The sequence below is a fragment of the Neofelis nebulosa genome, chromosome 7 (genome assembly GCF_028018385.1).
Source record: "Neofelis nebulosa isolate mNeoNeb1 chromosome 7, mNeoNeb1.pri, whole genome shotgun sequence".
In the NCBI taxonomy this organism is placed as follows: Eukaryota; Metazoa; Chordata; class Mammalia; order Carnivora; family Felidae; genus Neofelis; species Neofelis nebulosa.
Genome location: NC_080788.1, coordinates 106,475,009 through 106,492,205, shown reverse-complemented (window position 1 = coordinate 106,492,205; position 17,197 = coordinate 106,475,009). Strand labels below are relative to the sequence as shown.

The following is a 17,197-nucleotide window of genomic DNA, read 5'->3' as shown; positions in this document are numbered from 1 at the left end:
TTTACATAAAATGAAAATCTGCATAATGCACTGCAATTTTCAAAGAGCTTTTCTATACAGTAACATCACTTAATTCTCACAAGCATGAGTACTGTTATCTTCCTTTGACATTCAAGAAATGTGCACTCCACCACAAGCCCCATCATCTCTCTTCCTAGTACCTATAACCTAACCAAATTTGAAATTTACAATAGTCACAAATTCTTTCACAACCACACATCACAAACTGTGAAAGCCATTTTATTTCTTCCTTTTACTATTTTATGGTCCTAATTATGAATGAGTGCCTGAAAACAGCTATCAGATATACTTTGACAGGACTTTAAAAAGATACCTCTTGATTCTTATCAGCCACGAGTTGACCCACAAGCTGAACCCAGGCAATTGGAAGCTCCTTACTCTGGTCCTGTCCTTGGAATATGCGTCCCATCTACTATTTCCATACTGGCAGTCATTAAAGGACATAGCCTTGAGAGGGGAAGGTGTTATGACACCATCTGGACTGAATACCTGACTGAACCCAATTAAGGCTTCTATATAAACTTTTAAGATTCTGGTGGCTGGGTGCAGAGATCTACTGGTCTTACAAGTGCCCGAGACAGGTCTGGTAAGTAAGTCCCCTTGCTTCTTTAAACCTGTCATCTGCCAATCTGGAGTGGTATGTGTCTTTATTCGGTCTCTCCTTGCTCTCCATGAATAGGGGCCAGTTTTAAACTTCACCCAGGAAACTCCTGAGGTTGCAACCAGCAATACCAACCCCATGCAATGCTATGCAATATCATGAAATACATCGTGATAAACTAATCTACAGTGAGAAATCCATTGCCATTACACAGATACAAAACTGTTTTTAATAACATGAACATTTCTTTACATGCTGGAGAGTAATTAACCTATTTTTTCAGTACAGAAGATTACATGGGCCATTGGCCTAACTCACCATGAAATTGCTTATGTAACAGCTTTTGCAAAATTTAACATAATAAATTTTTCTTGAGTATCTGCTATATGCAAATTAATGAGCTAGATTTCATGATGACACAAAGTATAAATAATAGCTACCTAATCAGCATTATATATATGTATATGTGTGTGTGTATATATATATATATATATATATATATATATATATATGCTATTTTTAATCTCTAAATAAAGATGAGGAAACTAAGGGTTAGAAAAAGGCTATGTATTCAAGGTCATAGCTAGGGTCCAGATGAGCTAAGAGTTGTATCCAGGCTTGAATTAACAAATAAAGGAAGCATGGTTTGAAACTGACTCCAAAGACTAATCTCTTGGCAGTGCATCATGCTAAGCCAAAATTATTACCATTCTCATTTTAAGTAAAGTACAAGGATTATTACCTGATGATTATCTTCAACTGCTCCTGATAACTGAACATCATTTTCTTGCACTGTCAGAAGTGTTGTGGGAAGAGCAAGGTTAGAATTTGGCTGCAACTCCAATTCTCCCAAACTCATTGGACCATGACTAGCACATGGATCTTCATAAATACCCCCTGTTGTCAAATATATAAACAAAAAGTTAAAATAAATTGTTTAATTTGATTTCTGCTCAGGTCATGATCTCACAGTTCGTGAGTGCAAGCCCCACATTGGGCTCTGTACTGACAGTGTAGAGCCTACCTGGGACTCTCTGTCTCCCTCTCTCTCTGCCCCTCCCCCCATCACACGTGCATGCACATACTCTGTCTCTCTCAAAAATAAATAAGTAAACAAAAAATAAATATAAATATGTACTAAATAATGAAAATCTCACAAGAAAATCTAGGAGACTATAGGTATAAACTTGTGTTAGAAGAGACCATAAAAACACAGAAAGTATAAAAGATAAAAATAACTAAGGACACCTGGGTGGCTCAATCAGTTGAGTGTCCGACTCCTGATTTCAGCTCAGGTCAAGGCCTCATGGCTGTGGAATCGAGCCCCACAATCAGGGTCTGCACTGAGCGTGAAGCCTGCTTGGGATTCTCTCTCTGCCTCTCTCTATGCCCCTCCCCTGCTCATGGTTTCTCTCTCTCTCAAAATAAATAAACATCTTAACATATACATATAGAAATAACTACATAAATTTTTTTTAGCTATATGGCAAAGAAAGACCATAAATAATGTCAGTACAAATTTAGAAAAAGATATTTGCAATACAGATGTTTAAAAACATCAAAAATATAGAAATAGCTCTTACAAAGTTATAAGAAAAATTTAGAACCTAACAGATGGGGAAAGAATTTAAGCAGGCAATTCACAGAGAACAAATCCAAATGGCCAACAAACATGAAAAGAAGCCCACAGGCAGTCAGAGACTTGTAATTTCCACAGGATTTACTGTGTAAAAACAAATGCAGGCAAGTGGGCATTCTATCTTAACTTGTAAAATAACAGTGTACACATACATCGTATGTATCCATCATGAATGTTAAACATGTGAGTGTGTCTATGGATAAAAAGAGGAAGATTACATATGAGAATCTTAACAAGAGTTAGCTGGGGTAAGGCATATAGGACAGGAGAAAACATGAGGATGAGAGGTGGATGGAAACTAATGTATGACATGATCACATTTTGTTTTATGTAAAATTATACATGGTTAATGTATGGGTATAAAGAAAAAGTAATTAAAAAGACACAAGGTAAACTTTGATAAAAGACCTAAATGTAAAAACTCAGAAGGTATATAATCAAACATCTCTTCCAAAGCATTCAAAGTGCATAATAGCTTTCAACTCCTGTAACACCCTATCATTTAACATATATTCACTGGCTATGTCATAGGTGTTACACACTCTGCTAGACAACAGGAATGAGACAGGGAACCCTCAAGTGAGATTACAGATCAGTGTGACAGAAGCAACTTTAGGCAGGCTACAGAGAGCACATACGACAGGTATCTAACCCAGTGATAAAGGGTCACCATGACAGCCATCATAACAATGCTGAATTTGCTCAACAACGCGATGGTGTCACTTCTACAAAGTATGCTCATGGAGTATGAGTGTTTCGTCTGTATAAAGTAACTTAACCCCTTGTAACTATCATATCACTCACATCAAATTTATCATAAGTTGGGGCACCTGGGTGGCTCAGTCGGCTGAGCGTCCGACTTCAGCTCAGGTCATGATGGCGCAGTCTGTGAGTTCAAGCCCCGTGTCAGGCTCTGTGCTGACAGCTCAGAGCCTGGAGCCTGCTTTGGATTCTGTGTCTCCCTCTCTCTCTGCCCCTTCGCCGCTCATGCCCTGTCTCTCTCTCTCTCTCTCTCTCTGTCAAAAATAAATAAACATTAAAAAAATTTATCATAACTTGAAATCCCTAATTTTAATCTACTAGAATCTTACTGCTATGCAAAGGCAACCTCAGACTTAGAAACTTCAACTTTCAGAGAAGACTAAGTCCACCCAAAATTGCCAGTGCCCAGCAGCAGCTTTGGGTTTGTCATGTCTAATAGGTTTTTCCATTTGTAGGGAATGGATGCCTAAAGCCATCTGAAATTAAGTCTAATGCTTAAAACCCCACTCATCCTTATGTCCTCATAATTCTATCCTTTCTCCATATTCCTTTCTCTTAGTGAATGGAAATTCCCAGCTACCCAACCATTCTAGCCAGAAACCTGGAAATGTCTTAGATCTTTTCTTTTGCACTTCTCATATTCAAACTAAATCTTGTCCATTCCCCTCCTTAACTGTCTCTCAAATCTCCCTTTTTACATTTCCTCACTGTTAAGTAGTGTTTCACCAGCTTTACTGCAACAGCTGTCCAGTCAGCCTCCTTGCCTCCAGTCTTAATACTCTCCTCTACTCATCACACTGCACCTGAGATGATCTTGCTAAATAAAAGGCAAAGATGATCATATCAGTCATTTACTTAAAATCCTTATGGATCTGTGAATATCAAAAAACATTCAGAAGTGATAGAAATTCAAGACTAAATTTTCCATGGGAATAAATATAAAGTAAGATTGGCATTTTGTGCACAAATGGATCCATATCATTTTAGAGTGAATCCAAAAGCTACTTCATGTATTATCTAAGATTTTTTAGGATCTACTTTCTGCTCACTACTCCAATCTCACTGCTTCCTAAACTCTAGCTCATTAATAAAGTACTTATATTTCCTTAAGTCTTGCTATTTTTTTTATTTTTTATTTTTATTTTTATTTTTTCCTCTTGTCTCATTGCATATTCTGCCTGGAAGTTCCCTCTTCATTTACTACATGGCAAACATCTATTCATCTTTGAGAATCCATTTCAAGTAAGCCTCCTCTGATGTTTGAAGTCTTTTTTTGATTGCCCTCTCCAGGTACAAGTGACCTATATCCCATCCTACATGAACTTCTTAGAGGTAACTATGATAATTTATTGCATGTTTGTGCCCTCTCATCTATTACTTTTACCAGAGGAAAAAAATCATTATGGACAGGGCCTTACTGGGTTTTATATTCCTAGCTTCTAGAATGTGCATAGAGCATAGCAAGCACTCAAAAACTATTTTCTGAATGAATAAGTAAATGAACAAACTGGAATATGCTTATTATACTCCACCATTAAGATCTGATTTCATATCAGGTCTTGTGGGAAAATGTCTCTGAGGCTTCTCCTGTGGGTAGAGTCCTCCCCTGCACTCCACAGCTGTTTGTGTTGTTGTACTAACCACACACTATTACTGTATAATCTTTCTTGTATTTCTCTTACACTAGGTTGTAAACTTCCTTGAGAGCAGGTATCCATCATTTCTGTATCTCAAGTGTCTAACACTGTACCAAGTGTCTACCATTGTACATAATATAGTACCAGATACATAGTAGGTATTCAATACAAGCTTTCTGAGTAAATGAGAGCTACAATTAGTAGTGTATCTCAGAGTCCTCACAAGTTGTTTAAGAATATCAGTTTACATTTTAGGGTGTTTTTTTTTTTTTTTTAATTTTTTTAATGTTTATTTCTCAGAGACAGAGAGAGACACAGCATGAACAGGGTAAGGGCAGAGAGAACAGGAGACACAGAATCCAAAGCAGGCTCCAGGCCCTGAGCTGTCAGCACAGAGCCCTTCGTGGGACTCGAACCCACAAACCGTGAGATCATGACCCAAGATGAAGTTGGATGCTTAACTGACTGAGCCACCCAGGTGCCCCTAGGCGCTTTAAGATACTTAGTCAAAGCTAATTTTGCATCTTTTGTTACTCAACCCAAACTGAGAACCTCAGGATTAGGAAGAGTGGTAGGGGGATAGAGGTTGCCAATAGGACAATTTCTGAAAAAGGTGCAGAGGTAGGGAGAGCAAAGTAAGAATAGATGAGCCTCTGTAGGTAAAGTTATTTAAAAAATCAGTGTAGGGCACCTGGGTGGCTCATTAGGTTAAGCATTCAATTTCGGCTCCGGTCATGATCTCATGGCTCATGGGTTTGAGCCCCGCGTTGGGCTCAGTGCTGACAGCTCAGAGCCTGGAGCCTGCTTTGGATTCTGTGTCTCCCTCTCTTTCTGCCCCTTCCCCACTCACATTCTGTCTCTCTCTCTCCTTCAAAAATAATTAAGCACTAAAAAAACAACAACAACAACAATATAAAAGGCATGAGATTAGCCACCAACAGAAATAATGACACATGGTATTCATTCTTCTCTAGTAACCATTATGTAGCAAAATACTTGAAACAAGAGGAACAAGTTAGCTCTCAACGGGGCATAGTCCTTTTAGGCAACTGTGGATAGTTTGTTTCTATGAAGTACATGTAAGAAGGTGTATTTACATACTCCAAGAATTATTAAAGAAAACAACACTTACGAATTAGTCACTGTGGTGACTACTTTATATGTGTTGTCATTTACTACCCCTAATAACCTTAAGGGGTGAATACTATTTGTGGTAACCAGCCTCCAAGATGGCCCCCTGAATCCTGTCTCCTGGTATTCATAAGTTTCTGTCCTTCCCTACTATATTATTCCAGGATTGGTCTGTGTTATTGATAGGATGTGGTAGAAACGATGGCATGTCACTTCTGAGATTAGGATATAAAAGACACTGTGGGTTACATTTTGATTGCTTACTTTCTCTCAGATCATCTGCTTTGGGAGAAGCCAGCTGCAATGTCATAGGCAGCTCTATACAAAGGTTCATGTAGTGAGGAAATGAGGCCTCTTGCCAGCAGCCATGTGAATGAGACTGAAAAAAAGATCCTCCAACCCTTGTGGAAGCCTCAGCCCCAGAAAACAGCTTGACTGCAACCTCACAGGAGATCCTGAGAATTACCCAGCTAAGACACTCCCAGATTCATGACTTTCAGAAATACGTGAGATAATAAATGCTTGCTGTCTTCTGCTGCTAATTTTGGGGGTGATTTGTTATATAGCAATAGATAACTAATATACTAATATTATCCTCACTTGATAGATGAAGAAACTTGGGCTTGGAGATATTAAGTTACTTGTCCCAAAATACACAAAGTTGGAATTCAAACTGATATCTCAAACTCCAAAAGCCCAAATTCTTAGCCACACTCTGCCATATTGCCTCATTTATATGCTCAATCTTAATGTTAAGCCACACTACTTACTATTTTTTCCTATTAAGCAAATATCTACAGTGTACCTACTATTATAAATACACTTTACTATACGTAATATGCTAGGTGCTACCAGATGTATTAGGAGGGACATATCCAATAGGATCTATCCTCATGTATTTTATTCTATAATAATTTAACAAGTACCTAGTTATTCTCAAGTACCTAACAGCTCTCAAGAGATCTGTGAGAGCCACCTAGTGTCAATTCTGTTTAACTGCAATCTGCACAGTTAGCTGGATACAAATATAGCAAGCAAAGGGGGAAAGAAAAAGAGAGGCAAACTCTTTTTCAGAAAAGAAACAGACTCCTACTTATAGAGAACAAAGTGATGGTTACCAGAGGGGAGGTGGGTGGGTAATAGGTGAAACAGGTGATGGTGATTAAGGAGTGCACTTGTGATGAGCACTAGGTGTTGTATGGAAGTACTGAATCACTATATTGTACACCTGAAACTAATATTACATTGTATGTTAAGTAACTGGAATTTAAATTAAAACTTTAAAAAGTCACATTTTATGCCATTAAAAAAATTTTTACTGTTTATTTTTGAGAGAGAGAGACAGAGAGCATGAGTAGGGGAGGGGCTGAGAGAAAAGGAGACACAGAATCTGAAGCAGGCTCCATGCTCTGAGCTGTCAGCACAGAGCCTGACGTGGAGCGTGAACTCATGAACCATGAGATCATGACCTGAGCCGAAGTCAGATGCTTAACCAAGTAAGCCACCCAGGTGCTCCTATGCCATTTTAAATCCTACTAATTTAAGAGAATGTCAAACATTTAATGCTCTCACTATGTGCACAAAATGAGAAATAACTCCAATCTTACTTCACATTTATTCTCCTGGAAAACTTAGTCTTGAATATCTCTCAATTCTGAATGACAAAAGGTGTTCACTCAATATAAAATGGAGATTTTAAATACCCTACAACAATGTTTTTCTGACTTCATGCATTTCCTTTTCTGATTTACAGAGAAATCTGCATACCTCTAGAAGTCCTTTTCACTTAAGAGAATGCAGCAGTGGGTATGGAAGAACCAGTAAATGAGAATATATTTGATCTTCATTAATCTGAGGATTGCATATTTGCAAATTCATCTACCCAATAAAATTTATTTGGAACCCCAAAATCAATAGTCACAGTGCTTTTGTGGTCATTCACAGATATGTGTAGACCAGTAAAAAACTTTTGCATCACCCAATATACACTTCACCTGCTGAGGTTGAACAAGGTGATGCTCTGCTTTATTTCAGCTCTTATACTGTAAACAAGTTGTTTTTTTTGTTTGTTTTTTTGTTTTTTTTATTTTTGCTGTCTGTGTATGCTTTGTTCAGATTTTTGTGCGTTTTTTTTGTTGGTGATTTGTGGTTTTAAGTGGCCCCCAGTCATACTGCTAAACTGCTATCTGATACCCTAAGTGCACAAAAGCTGTGATGGGCATTAGAAAATGCATGGATTGGATAAGCTTTGTTCAGGCATGAGCTACAGTGTTGTGGACCCTGAGCTCAATGTTAATGCATCAACAATATATATTATAATAAGTTCATTTAAACAGAAACACAAAAACACAGATGTGGTCATTTGACAAAGATGTTATGATCAGAGGCTTGCAGGAACCTAGCCCTGTATTCTCCCCTAGGAGCAATGGGTCAGTATTTACTAATTCAGTGTTGCTGGTGAACACATAACTAATCACTGAATATGCTAGTGTTCGGTATGCTCTGTTCTATTTTTATTTCCAAAATACTATAGCAGAAAGTTTAGCTAATGAGGTTCTAAAATAGTCATGAGTGCACTGAGCAATGTGTCAGAAATTCATGCAACGTAAAGAGTGAATTTCTACAGTATCATCTAATTTAACCTGTCCTAAACAAGGCATGTTCTGTCACAGTTTTGATGTTCTAATTATATTTGTCTAATATGTAGTATAATAAATATATGACTTAAAATTTTTTAAGTGAATGCATACTACCAAAATTACCTCATGTACCACCCTCAAATACTAACACTGATACCTGAATCACATTTGGGAAAATATTGGTATATATTCCACAAAAAGTCATTACTAAATTTTTTTAATAATGGCACTTTTGATAATTTTTAATAAAAAAAATTTGCCTGCACTTAAAATAATTATTTTCTTAATTCAGATTAAGATCGCTACTGTAATTATAATACAAAACAACATAACATTCAGTATGAGAACAATACAAAAAAAGTGTGATGGCATTCAAGTGAATATTCTAATAAATGATACATCAAGAAGCAGTATTTTGATGTATACCTGTAACTGTGTCAAACTGCTGAGATAATGGGTTAGGAGCACATTTTTGATCCAATGACTCTGCATTAGTGGCAGGTGGCTGCACAGGGACGGAATGTCCCAGTAGGATGTTCTCTGCTGCTGCTGTCAGCCTGGGCCTTTGTCCTTCACTAAGTTCACCTGCACTGTATTCCAAGTCCTGTAAAAGGTAGAAACAATGGTTTCAAACCCTGTGTTAAAATCAAGTCAAGGGGCACCTGGGTGGCTCAATCAGCTGAAGGTCCCACTCTTGATTTCGGCTCAGGTCACAATCTCATGGTTTGTGGGATCGAGCTCTCCATTGGTCTCTGCACTGATAGTGCAGAGACCGCTTGGGATTCTACCTCTCTCTGCCCCTCCCCTGTTTGCACGTGTGCATGCACACGCTCTCTCTCTCTCAAAATAAAAAAAAAAAACAAACTTAAAAAAATTAATAAAATCAAGTCAAAACAACAAATCTTTGTCAAGTACAATGGTCCACGCCACTTGACTGCTTGGAAGGTATTTTAGAAAGTGCTTATTATGCCACATACACACTATGGAAAAACAGGTGTAAAAATTCATTTAATCAGGCATTTAGCAATAGGCTTTGTTGCCAAAATCTTGTTTTTTTGAAGTTAAATAACCATTACCTGCTTTTCAAACTCCAAATTAGGAGGCAAAACACATAAGAAAAAATTTATTATTTATACTAAGTATTGGCACACATTACACATTGTTCATAGAGCTTAAAATTAAAAATGATAGAAAATTTACCTCTCATTCTTTATGAATGAAAATTGTCTGAATTTGTCAGGGTAAAATTTATAGTTAAACAAGTATGATGATGAGAATATACCTTAAATGATAGAAACATTACCCCTATCCAAACAATTACATTTTTTATAAGTACACAAGTTGAAGAAGACTACTTTAACCATATTTAATAAAGTTTTTTCCCTGGGAAAGTATACAAGTACAAACACATCTCTTTATCAAATATATGAAGTAAATTTAAATACTTAAAAGAATTGGGGCGCCTGAGTGTCTCAGTTGTTTAAGTGTATGACTTTGGCTCAAGTCTTGATCTCGTGGTTTGTGGGTTCAAGACCTGCGTCAGGCTCTGTGCTGACAGCTCAGAGCCTGGAGCCTGCTTCAGATTCTGTGTCTGTGTCTCCCTCTCTCTCTCTCTCTTTGTCTCTCCCTCCCTCTCTGCCCCTCCCCCACTTGTGCTCTGTCTCTCTCTCTCTCTCTCTCTCAAATATAAATAAACATTTAAAAAAACTAGAAAGAATTAATAAGACTTCTATTTTCTTTCTGGATTAAAAATTATGTATCTAATCACTACCACATTTTGTAACTCAGAAATATTCTAACTATGAGTTTGCTCATCAAGAACTGAATAAAAATTCCAAAGTCTGAAAGCTCTCATGTTTGTCATTTAAATGGGATTTAATTTCAACCAAGTGTTTTTACTAGAATATATTAAGAAATCACTGCTGAAACATCTTTGATGGCTCTATTGACTGTAAAATAAAATCTAACTTCTTAGCTCAACATTCAAGATTTTCTACAATTTTCCCCAATTCTGGTATACCTCTACCTCCTCTAGGTCCCTAATCTGACTTTTCTTGAGCAACATCAATTACCTCAACAACCTTTAAATAGAAAAGGAGTATTCTCAATATAAAACATTTAGAGACTCTTGGGCAAAGTATAGAATGATGGAAAATATACTTCCCCTAGAAATTAATTAGAAATATTTCACAGTGCCTATTTTACTCTGCCACTACCATATAAAATATTGTGCAATAAACAGTACCTTTTCTGTTGTGAATCAATTTTCTAGGGTGCTTGTAATTGCTGAGCTATTTAACACCTTATAGTCTATGACCCAACTGAAGCCTTAGTTTGCCCACTCACAAAGTGCTCTCATACTCCTAAGTACCATTGATCTTGGCAACAACCCAGGCTGCAGATACTTGTACCCAGAGTAACATCAGGGAGCACAAAGGCCCAGCTAGGGTGAAAGGTTGCAGGCAAAATCTGGCCAGGATTCATTCCTTCACCCTCTTCCCCTCCAAACACCAGGACTGGATTATAAAACCTCCATATTCCTTAGCTTATGACCTCCTTGCCCAAAATCTCTTAATAGCCTCTACAGTAGTGCCCAAGCCTTTCCACAGCCTAAAAGGTTCTTCATGATCATCTGGTTCAACGACGTTCTCCAGACTTATCTCTTTATCTAAAGTGCTATCACACTGAGATATTCAACACTTTCTAAATATTTTTTATCAGTTATCAACTTTGATTAATCATTAATCCCTCTTCTCCCCACATGACTATAACTTTACTAAAAGTAGGGGTCCTATCTCCTTCACATATTTACTATATGTGTCTGGCATCTAGTAAATATTCGGTAAATGGGTGAAGAAAGAGAGAAAGAATGAATGATCCTCACAAATCATTTAAAAGGGCTTCAGCTTTTTTCAACTAGGGAACAAGAGGGTTAGAACGGATAGTCTGAATTCCTTTCAACTGTAAGATTGTAGCGCTCTGACTTCAGGTCAAAGTTACAAAAGCTTTTTTTTTTCTGTATTAGGATCAAACCAAGAGGAAAAAAAAAAATCACTAAGGTTAATAAGTACCTCTGAAGGGTAGACTGCTTGCTGCGAAACTAATGACTCCTGGGTCATTTTGGCAAGAAGAGAAAGAATTCCATCTGTAGGAGTCTTTTTATGGGGCATCCTAATCACTTGTCCTTCGCTGGGAGGATCGTCTTCCTGAATGAAATATAAAGACAATGAATACAGCAAAGAAATTGTATCAAGCAATTGTATTTTTCTTGATTTATGATTAATAAAACGTAGTAGTTATCATGAAAATGGCCTATTAGCACATTATGGAAAGAAGGCAGACTCTATTTTCATTTAGTTCTCATTTCCATTTGACTATACTAACAACCCTCTAGTTTGCCTCAAACAGAAACACCACCATAAAGTCATTTGATTACAATTAAACTGGAGATTTATTATAATAAGCATGAAAATTGGACCCTTTGTCCCAAGTGATTGAGCTTAAATGATTCACAGATGTTTTATATAGGACCATCAAGTTTCTGGCTCACAGTTTCCTGCTTCCTATTTATGCAGCACCTGAAGCAACACCACAGTGTGGTAATGGGGGCGAAGCACCATCTTAACACTACAACCTGGACCGCAGGTGAAAATAAAAACCTGCAGAAATATGCTAAGGCGCCTATAGACCTTCGAGTGTCCCTTCCAAAAGGGCTGATCTCTGGTACTTGGCTAGGGAGCAGGTACTGCAGCCCTCCCGGGAGTACCCAGACTAGGCTTCCTGGTGCTTCAAATATGACCCATCCCTTGGGGCGCCTGGGTGGCGCAGTCGGTTAAGCGTCCGACTTCAGCCAGGTCACGATCTCGCGGTCCGTGGGTTCGAGCCCCGCGTCAGGCTCTGGGCTGATGGCTCGGAGCCTGGAGCCTGTTTCCGATTCTGTGTCTCCCTCTCTCTCTGCCCCTCCCCCGTTCATGCTCTGTCTCTCTGTCCCAAAAATAAATAAAAAACGTTGAAAAAAAATTAAAAAAAAAAAAATATATGACCCATCCCAAAGATGAAGGGCAGTGTGGGCCTCAGAGTCAGAGAAACTGGATTCCTCTGTAAATACAACTATTAACAAGAGTTTCAATTCCATCAATAGTATTTTTTACTTATTTTACTATTAATGAAACAAAGTTTATTAACTCTAGATTGCCATAAGTCTTTATCCCCCAGCTGTATATAAATAAATGCCTCTTGGTGACATGACTTCAAGTTATTCTTGGTTTTTCAAGATGGTACTTCTGCATTTGACTTCATTATGAATTTGTAGACATTTAATTTAGGCTTAGCAAAAATATCAAATTAGAGTTCAGTTTCAAATGTAGAAAAAGAAAAGATGTTATCATTTAGCCCTGGTTTGGCTTAACCATTTACTTTAAACAAACTTAAACATGCTCTGGCACCATGATAAAGTTCTAAGAATGGATAAAAATGCCATAATGACATAGTAAGTAAGCCAAATATCAGTTTAATGCTTCTCTGAAAATAAAGACATCTCATTTATGCCTTCCCCACATATTATTTCATAAAAGTGATTTCCACTCTCTTCATAATGGACTTAATTACTTACAATAAATAATTACTGTTAGAGAAGTAACTGTTCCATTAAAATCTTACAAAAACTCTCCTTAATGCGTTATTTTACCCCCTGTACAGGGTAAATTGTTTTTAACAAATTTTATCACTTGGGTACGTTAATTTCCAGATTAAACATCTTTATACTGTAGAGATATTAAGTATTAAGTATCTTTAATAGTATGAAGATGCTACCTAGCCCACAAAGCTGTCTGTTGGACTGGAGCAATGCCCCACCACACACACCTAGCCCCTTGTAACTTCAGCTTTAGGATTTAGAAAGCCTCTTATTAGAACTCAAAATTTACAATTATCATCTTAAAATGAAAAGGTCTCATTATATTATTTATATAATATGTAATAATAAATATATAATTATAAATACATATCACATATTAAATATTATTTATATAATAAATAATTTATATTATAAATATAAATAAATTGTTTATATAATATATTTTATTTATTTAATATTTTAAATATTTTAAATAATAATTACAAATATTTATTTGATATATTTGTTTATATACTTATGTTATATATGTATTATATATTGATAAATATATAACTGCATATATATAATTATATATAGTATTTTATAGTATTATATATAATAATATATGTAATGTTTATAATATAAGAATAAATATTAAATATTTATTTGTTTATATTTATTTATTATATAAATAACAGAGAGAGAAAGAGCTGTGGATTTGTCACTAAATAGCTATGTGACATGGACAAGTCATTTAACCTCACTCAACTTCATCTGTGAAGTGAGTAGTCGCATATAACAAAGGATGCACGTGAGAACACTGGGAACTTTTTCAAAATATACAGGTCTAGGCTTCTAACTGCTCACAAACATGCACACCGTACAACCCACATGACCTACCGAATCCATGTATCAGAGGATGGAACCAGCAGGCATACTTTTTAAAAAGTTCCCCTGGTGATTTAATACACATTCTACCTTACATCACTTCAAGTGGTTGCTTTAAAGGAACTTCTAGCATTATGATTATAAAGGGATAGAAGGACTTTTCAAAAATATACCAATCTCTTTGTTTTCATTATGGTCATGTATAATGACACAAATGGAAAGACAACAATGCCACCAGACTTTACTTCCAGATTTACCCAACCCCTTGAAACTACTAAAAAGTAGATGAAGTATATGAGAAATTGCATTTCAAGACATGGGACATCAGGTGGCAAAAGACAGTGATTCCTGAGAGATGGAAAACAAATCAGGAGAAACGTGCGGCTGCTCCAGATTACTGCCTGTGAAAGTTTCCAGCCTGCAGCACAGGCGGGAGAACCCTGGCAGAGCTCAGTGGCTCCTGAGCTGAGAAGACAGGACTGAAACTCCAAGGAAGCCGAGACAGCAGGGGGTTCATGAGCTACCAGAAAAGTGAAAGCTGCACAGGGAGAGAACTCTGGAGATCTGCAGAGGGTGCCCTTGGAGCACTAAATACTGATCAGCACATGCATGCAGGGTAACCACATGAGGCTGGATGAACAAACACATGAGAAACGATTGGCTCTAATAGTGCCCAGGGCGTGTACACAGGCTGGAATAACAGCTGTTCCCACCAGGCGGGCTGGGAAACTACATTTAAGGCACTGGTTGGAGTGCAATACTCTTTGGTCTTGCCTCCAAAGTGGGGAGTGAGTACTGCTCTGGTCCTGCCCAATGAATCTTCAAAACAAGACTCAAAAGGGTAAAAACTGTCTTTAGGTAACTTAACTATATGTTTGAGCAAAGTCCAAAACTCTTTGCAAATTCCTGTAAAATGTAATTCCTATAAAACATGGATGCGAAAAAGTCAACACAAAATTTTAGCAGATCAGAGGCACCTGGGTGGCTCAGTTGGTTAACCATCTGACTTCAGCTCAGGTCATGCATGATCTCACTGTTGGTGGGTTTGAGCCCCGTGCTGGGCTCTGTGCTGACAGCTGAGAGCCTGGAGGCTGCTTCCTGTTCTTTATCTCCCTCTCACTCTCTGCCCCTCCCCCACTCGCACTCTGTCTCTCTATCTTTTGAAAATAAATAAATGTTAAAAAAAAAAATTAGCAGATCAAATTAAACAGCTTTTCTTAAAAAGTTTACCATACACCTACCACATTATCCATCCATTCCACTCCTATGTATTTGCCCAAGAGAAATGAAAGCATATGTCCATACAAAACTTATACACAGATGTTTATAGTTGCTTTATTTGTGATAGTCAAACCTGGAATAAATCCAAATGTCCAGTGACAGGTAAATGGAAAAGTTGTGGTACAACCATCCAACATATTACTACTCAGCAATAAAAAGGAATGAACAATAGTTCACCCCAATAGGGGTGACTGGGTGGTTCAATCAGCTAAGCATCGGACTCTTGATTTTGGCTCAGGTCACGATCTCACAGTGGTGAGACTGAGCCCTGTGCCGGGTTCTGTGCTGAGCATGGAGCCTGCTTAAGATTCCCTCTCCCTCTTCCCTCTCCCACCTCACACTCTCTCTCAACAAAGAAAAGAAAAAAGAAAAAAAAAAAGGGAATGAACTATGATACACACTATAATACAGATGAATCTCAAAATAATGATACTGAGTTAAAGCAACCAGGAAAAAAAGATATCCATTTCTGTTGTTTTGGAAAATGCAAACTAATCTACAGTTACAGAAAGCAGACCAACAGTTGTGGTAGACGTGGTGGATGAGAGGACTCATAGGAGATGAGGAGGAGGGATTACAAAAGGGCATGAGGACACTTTGGGGAATGATGGATGAGGATATAGCCATTACCTGGATTGCACTAATGGCTTTACAGATGTATACATATGTCCAAAATCATCAAACTTTAAAAAAAGAAAGAGCAACAATATCAGCAATGCTTAGCAAAGGCTACAGATAAACATAGATGAGAGTTGAGTACAACTACCTGTCCTTGCTTAGATTGCTGAAAATATATATAAAAAGGAAAGATTTCTATTCCATCATAGTATTTCAAAAGAAAGTTTCTATTATCATTTCTGTATGATATTTATGTATGTGATAATTGATATTACATATAATATGAATTGATATTACACATATTGTAATAATTATAATAATATATTTTTCAATGCCTATTTTTTATTCCATAGTGCTATGTAGTAACTAGGAAGTGATGGTACCACCCACTGTGTCCTATTTCAGTTTCTTTTTCTTATGCCAATGAATTGAATTATTTTTAGCGCAAAGAATTATAATCCTCGTTAGGGGAAAATAACAAATATATTGTAAGAAAGCTGGTTTAAACAGATAATATCCTGTTTGAAATATTGTAAAGGCAATATATCCATATGACAATTTGTACTGAGCTAGATTTTCATCATATAATTACATTACCTGTGTATTTTTGAACTACTGGAGCCACGGAGATTAATAGTTTTCTTTTCATTCTCACAATTATGATAATTAAATGTGCAAATATGATAATGAAATGTGCAAGAAATCTTAAATTCCTTCGTGGATATTCTGTTAAATTTTATACTTATAACTCAAATATTTGATAAAAACCCTAATCAATGGCAACAAGTGTATCAAAATACTCTTTGTGTCAGAATTCAATGTGGGGGGGCGGCGATAATTTCTTACCATTTCAAGGGCATCATGCAGAGTACTGGATAAGCTATCGTTTAGGTTTGTCAGACACAGCCGTCCATCTCCTAAAACTAGAAAATACAACATAAAAATTCAGAAAACAGGGGCGCCTGGGTGGCGCAGTCGGTTAAGCGTCCGACTTCAGCCAGGTCACGATCTCGCGGTCCGTGAGTTCGAGCCCCGCGTCAGGCTCTGGGCTGATGGCTCGGAGCCTGGAGCCTGTTTCCGATTCTGTGTCTCCCTCTCTCTGCCCCTCCCCCGTTCATGCTCTGTCTCTCTCTGTCCCAAAAATAAATAAAAAATGTTGAAAAAAAAAAAAAATTTAAAAAAAAAAAAAAAAATTCAGAAAACAGAAGAAACATAAATTCAGTAAATAATCTGACCATAAAGCCATTACATTTAAACTTACTGCTCTTAAATAATAATTCACAAGCTACTCAATCTCACCAGTTTTTTTTTTTAAGTATATTTTATAACAAAGATGAGATTTTTGTTTTACCTACCAACTGGTCA

The 17,197-nt window shown here is 37.1% G+C and overlaps 1 protein-coding gene across 9 annotated transcripts in view; it reads right to left on the bottom strand.

The window, feature by feature from the left end:
* The window catches only part of KIAA0586 (KIAA0586 ortholog), a 113,931-nt gene that overhangs the window by 36,787 nt on the left and 59,947 nt on the right, over window positions 1-17,197 (bottom strand). For 8 of the 9 annotated variants that reach the window (XM_058739169.1, XM_058739168.1, XM_058739171.1 and 5 more), the window contains 4 exons: window positions 16,679-16,755; window positions 11,502-11,636; window positions 8,857-9,034; window positions 1,365-1,519 (listed from right to left, as the gene is read on the bottom strand). In XM_058739169.1, the coding sequence (XP_058595152.1) occupies window positions 1,365-1,519; window positions 8,857-9,034; window positions 11,502-11,636; window positions 16,679-16,755 (545 nt within the window). The remainder of the gene's footprint in view (window positions 1-1,364; window positions 1,520-8,856; window positions 9,035-11,501; window positions 11,637-16,678; window positions 16,756-17,197) is intronic. The other variant, XM_058739173.1, reaches the window with a different exon arrangement.